Raw genomic sequence first — 5,000 nt, forward strand, 5'->3', positions numbered from 1 at the left:
TGCGCGCGCGCGTGTGTGGCGCCGGGGAGGAGGGGGAGCGCGGGGGAGGGCAGGAGAGGGGAGCTGTGGATGCATAAATTTGTTCAATCAGAAAACACAAACACACACGCACACAAAAGGAGGCATTAAGCGCGGACCTCGGGGGAGGTGAGGGGCCTCGTCCCACCCGCGGGGAGAGGCTTGGAAGATGGAGCGGGGAGGGGCCGGACTGGGCACTCGGAAATTGGAAAAAAGTGGACCCGAAAGCTTGCGTTTGACCAGCTTTATTTATCAAAAATGGTACATATATAAATATTTTTAGACATTTTTGCATTTTACAAGGCTGAGGATTCTTGTTGTGAGTTTTTGTAAGGGTATGAATCTTTTTCTTTTCTTTTTCCTTTTTTTTTTTTTTTTTTGCTCCCTTGAGAGGAGGAGGGTCTCACCCCCAGTCCTGGGTTGCTGCCTAAGTCCGAATTGATACAGCGTTTTTTTTAAAAAAATAAAATAAAAATAAAAGGAAGGAAACAGAAAAAAAGAGGAAAAAGCAGTGTTTCGAAGCCGATCACCTGATTTCGCTGTGTGAGTCGGAGCCTGAGCGAGCGGCCGGGGGCCGGCTGAGCGCCTCCCTCGGCCCCACCGCCGCCCTCAGTCCATGTCCACTTCCTCGCCATCCGGCGCGCTGGGTCCGGCTACGGCGCCCGATTCGGGGGTCCCGCCAACGGCCGGCTCCGCAGCGGGGCTGGGAGCCCGCGGGCCGGGCCCGGGCGACAGCGCGAGCGGTGGCGGCGGCGGCGCCGCTGGGCAGGCGGCCCCCGCGTCTGCGCAGTCCCTGCCGCCGCCCTCGGCCGCGGCCGCCGCCGCGTCCTGAAAAGGCGCTAGGGTCGGGGCCCCCGAGGAGGCGACGGCGTCAGGGCTGCGGCGCGCGAAGGCCGAGTCCGGAGCGCCGCCGGGCCCCGGGAAGGCCCCGAAGCTGGCCTGGGCGGGCGGCGCGGGCGGCGCGGCGGGCGCGGGCGGCGCGTCCTTGGGCGCGGGCTCGGGACCCGCGCCGCCCTTGAGCGCGGCCTGCGGCACCAAGAAGCCGAGCGGCTGCGTGATGGGGTAGAGCAGGAAGTGGCCCTTGCCGATGAGGGTCCGCGGCGCGCACGGCAGGCCGGGCGCGAAGTCCAGCCCCGCAGCGGCGGCGGCGTTGGCGGGGGGCGCTTTCCGGCGCGGCGGCGAGTCGGACAGCAGGCTCTCCACGCTGAACGGGCTGGCCTTGGGCGGGCCCGCGGCGCCGCGCTCGGCCGCCGCCGCCGCCGCCGCCGCCGCCCCGGGCGCACACGGGGTCGCGTCCTTGTCCGCGGGGCGGCCTAGCCTCGGCTGCGGGCCGGCGCCGCTTCTTTGGCTCGGGTAAAAGGCGGGATCGCAGGTGCCGGGAGCGGGCGGCTCGCCGGGCGGTGCGGGCGCAGCACCGGCGGCGCCGGCGGCGTGCGCGCCGGGGCCCTTGGCCGCGGCGGCGGGCGGCGGCGGCTCGGGCGGCTCCGGGGACAGGCCGCCGCCGCCGCTGTCGCTGTCGGAGCTGGGCGCGCTGTGCAGGGACAGGCCGCCGGGCGAGTGCAAGTGGCGGCTCTGGCTCTTGAGCAGCTTCTTCTCGTGCTTGCGCTTCTTCTTCTCCATCTTCTCCAGTTCCTTGCGTGCGATCTCCTCCGGGTCCATCGGCTCGCCACTGCACGTGGTAGGATGGGAGTTGTGCGCCGGCCGCCCAGGGCCCTTCTTCGTGTTCTCCTTCTTCCTCCACTTGGCCCGGCGGTTTTGGAACCAGACCTAGAGCAGCCGGATAGGGGAAAGGAAGGCACGGTCAGGCGGCGGGCTTGCCGTGGGGGGCTTCGGGCCTCCCCACTCCCCCCAGAGAGGCCTGCACAACCTCGGCTCCGGCCAGGGGGCGGGAGCCGAGCCACGCGGCCCAGCCGACCCTGAGCTGGATTTTGGCACTCAAGCTGCAGGTTCCAAAGTGTTATCTTTTCCACCCAGAAGGAGGTAGATGGGGCCTCTCGGCCGGCTTCCCGCTCCAGCTTCTCACCTCGGGGAACTGGGAGCTGCCCCTTCGTTGGGCAGGGCCGGTCTGGCCCCTGACCGAGGGCGTCGGGATCCTGGTCGGGAGGCAGAGGGCAGGGGGCCCCTCTTCGCCTCTCCTGGCTTCTCACAGCTTGTGTTCTAAGCAGCCCGCCTGGCCCGGCGCTGAACGTCTGGCCTGAGGACCAGTGGCGCTGGGCTCAGCTGCCCTGCACACCTGTCTTCGGCTCTCTGGAGACTGAGTCAAAGCCCAGATTTTGGGGGCTCCCGTGAAGGGAAATCTGGGTGCTTTTTCCTCCAGAAGGGCCTGGGAAGCCGAACTTGGGGGGGAGAGCTTCAGCAGTCCCTCCCTCCCCTCCCCATTCAGAAAGCCTGCTTTCTGAAGGAAGGTTCCGTGCCAGGGCACCAACACAGCCTCCTCAAACCAGTTGTGCTTGGCCTGGACCAGGGAGGGGTCCAGCAGTCAGGGAAGCAAGAGGCCAGCTTCCAGGCCGTGCGGAGAAGAGGCCAGGGCCCGTCCTGCATCCTGCCGCCTCTCTGCAGGCCTCCTCCTGGGAACCCCGCGGTTCTCCAGGGTGGCAGCAGCCCTAGACCCTGGCTCCAGCACCACACACACAGTCAAATCCCGCTGAGCCCCAGGCACACGACCCTTCTCAAAAGATCGCGATAATTCGAATTCTTTGTTCCGGCTGTGTAGAGACCGGCACAATAGCAGGCCCGCCTGGTCACCGGCACCCTTTTTTGGTGCCAAGGTGCGTGAGTTAAGTGGTAACCTCCCCAAGACTGTCTCTGCCCTTTCATTCTTTCTTCCTTTTTAAATACTTCTTTTTTGGTGTAAATTCCAGGCTGCCTTGTCACCCAGAATTTCTCATTATCATATTAGAGGAGAAATGAAGAGGTCTTGACTTCACTTAAGACACTTAGAACAAATTGGATAAGAGGATTTACAAACAGAAGAGGTCATGCGGGGAAGCGCAAACACAGGAGAGAGCACCTTTTAGACAAAGCTACTGGCGCTAAGCAGGTGCCTTCCCAGCCTTAGCCTCCAAGCCCGGCGCCCACAGCTGTGGCCCACACCCCGCTGACCACCACACCGACCCGGAAAAAGATGTCTGTACTTTAGGGAAACATCTAATTATGCACGATTCATCTTGAATTTTCAATCCACCAAATTGACACTGTATTTTTAAAAAGAATACCGCCGGCAGTCTCGGAATAAAATCAAATTACGGGAGGAAAAAAAAAAAAGATATAACCGATGGTGTTAAAGATTCAGACACCCCTTCCCCCCACAATGTGTTAATTGTTTGTGTCCACCTCCCCTTCCTCAGCTGCCCCCTTCTGCAAAGCTCTGAATAAATACGTGTTTTCATGTGAATATTTTAGAGGCGAAAGTAAACAAACGCGCTAGCTGCAGAGGTGTGCGGAGCCCCCAGCCGGGGCCCGGCGTCGCGGGGTCTGCCGTCTCCCGGTCTCTCCTCCAGTCCGAGCCGGGCCGGCTCCTTCTGGCCGCTTCGCCCGCCCCAGCGCCTCGTTTCTCGCCGTCGCCCCGACCCACCACACAGCTCCCCGGTTCGGACGCAGCAGCCGTTCTCCGGCCCCTCCCGAGCCGCCTCGGCTCCCTCCGGGATGCCCGTCTCCCTCTCCACGGGGCGCCGAGCCCCGGACCCCCCCCCCCACCTTCCGGCGGGCGTGCGCGCGGCGGGCTCTGACGGAGGCTGTGGTCTCCCACCTGGAAGCCGAGAACAAAGGCGGGCCGGGCCGCGCAGGCCGCCAGGCGGGATGCTGGCTCGCGGGACGCACAGGCGGGTCTTTACCTGAACTCGGGACTCAACCAGATCCAGGCGCAGCGCCAGCGCCTCGCGCATGAACACGTCGGGATAGTGGCTCTCGTTGAACGCCTTCTCCAGTTCCTCCAGCTGCCAGCCCGTGAAGTTGGTGCGGGTGCGCCGCCGCTTGCAGCCCGGGCTCTCCTTGTCCGGGTCCCCCGAGTCTGCGGGCACGCACAGGACACCGCGCGGCTCAGCCCCGGGCCCGGCTGGAACGCGGCCACCCGCTTCTGTCCAGGGGCCACCGAGAGGAGAGGGCGGCGCGCGCCCTGAGCCGGGCGGAGGGCGGCGAGCGAGGAGGCCGTGGCGCCGCGGCCGCCCGCGACCCACTCCTCCGCCCGACGGGGTCCCCTGCCTCCCGCCGCCCCTCCCCGCCCGCCGCGCCTACCTGACAGCTTGAAGGGCTGGCTATCGCCGCCGACCCCGCAGGCGGCCGGCAGCAGCGGCGTGGGGTTGACCACCGAGGCGGCGGCGGCGGCGGCGCACGAGCCGCTGAGCAGACCGTCGATGGAGAAGGGTACCGAGGCGGCGGCGGCGGCGGCGGCCGACTGCAGCTGGTGGCCGGCCAGCTCGTACACGTGGTGGTGACCCAGCGGGTAGGGGAAGCCCACCACGCCGCCCAGTGAGCCCCCGAACTGGGCATGCGGGTGCTCCAGGAGGCGGCCGTCCATCATCTCGCGCGGGGGGCCGGCGGGGCCGGCGGCGGGGCGCGGGGGCGCGGGCCGGGGCCGGGGCGGGCCAGCGGCGGGAGGCGCGGACGGCGGCGGCGGAGACAGGGACCCGGAGCCCTACACATGCTTCGCCCGCACTCCGGCGCTTTACTTTATCAACATCAAGCTCCCGATAATTAGCCGCGGCCCGGGGAATTTGGGACCAATAAGAAGCGCTAATCGGCTCTGACGTCAGAGGCGTGCTGGGTGCAAGGAAACGTTTTCCATATCGATTGCTAATTATACCTGACATGCACCTCAATAAACAGTATCAGGAACTGTCACAACAAGACGGGGGGAGGGGCGCGGGGAGCGGCCCGGGAGGGGGCCCCCGGCGAGCCCCCACCCCCATCCCCGCCGGACCCAGCCCGCGCCTCCCCCTGCCGCCGGCTCCCGCCCCTCCGCAAATCACTAATAGATTTCCCTT

The 5,000-nt window shown here is 65.8% G+C and overlaps 1 protein-coding gene across 1 annotated transcript; it reads right to left on the reverse strand.

The window, feature by feature from the left end:
• Positions 1–53: 53 nt before the first annotated feature.
• On the reverse strand, positions 54–4,565 carry UNCX (UNC homeobox). The gene is made up of 3 exons (XM_079945210.1): positions 4,252–4,565; positions 3,852–4,027; positions 54–1,785 (listed from the first exon to the last, which is right to left on the reverse strand). Exons 1-3 carry the CDS (start codon positions 4,535–4,537, stop codon positions 628–630), a joined length of 1,620 nt encoding a protein of 539 aa, XP_079801336.1. The 5' UTR covers positions 4,538–4,565; the 3' UTR covers positions 54–627.
• Between the last annotated feature and the right edge of the window lie 435 nt (positions 4,566–5,000).

Source organism: Stenella coeruleoalba (assembly GCF_951394435.1).
Source record: "Stenella coeruleoalba genome assembly, chromosome: 15".
Taxonomy (NCBI): Eukaryota; Metazoa; Chordata; class Mammalia; order Artiodactyla; family Delphinidae; genus Stenella; species Stenella coeruleoalba.

Coding starts and splice junctions, on each gene's coding strand:
- UNCX (XM_079945210.1), bottom strand. CDS start 4,537: ATGATGGACGGCCGCCTCCTGGAGCACCCGCATGCCCAGTTCGGGGGC. Junction 4,028..4,251: donor CCAGCCCTTCAAGCTGTCAG/GTAGGCGCGGCG, acceptor GCGTGCCCGCAG/ACTCGGGGGACCCGGACAAG. Junction 1,786..3,851: donor TGGTTGAGTCCCGAGTTCAG/GTAAAGACCCGC, acceptor CGGCTGCTCTAG/GTCTGGTTCCAAAACCGCCG.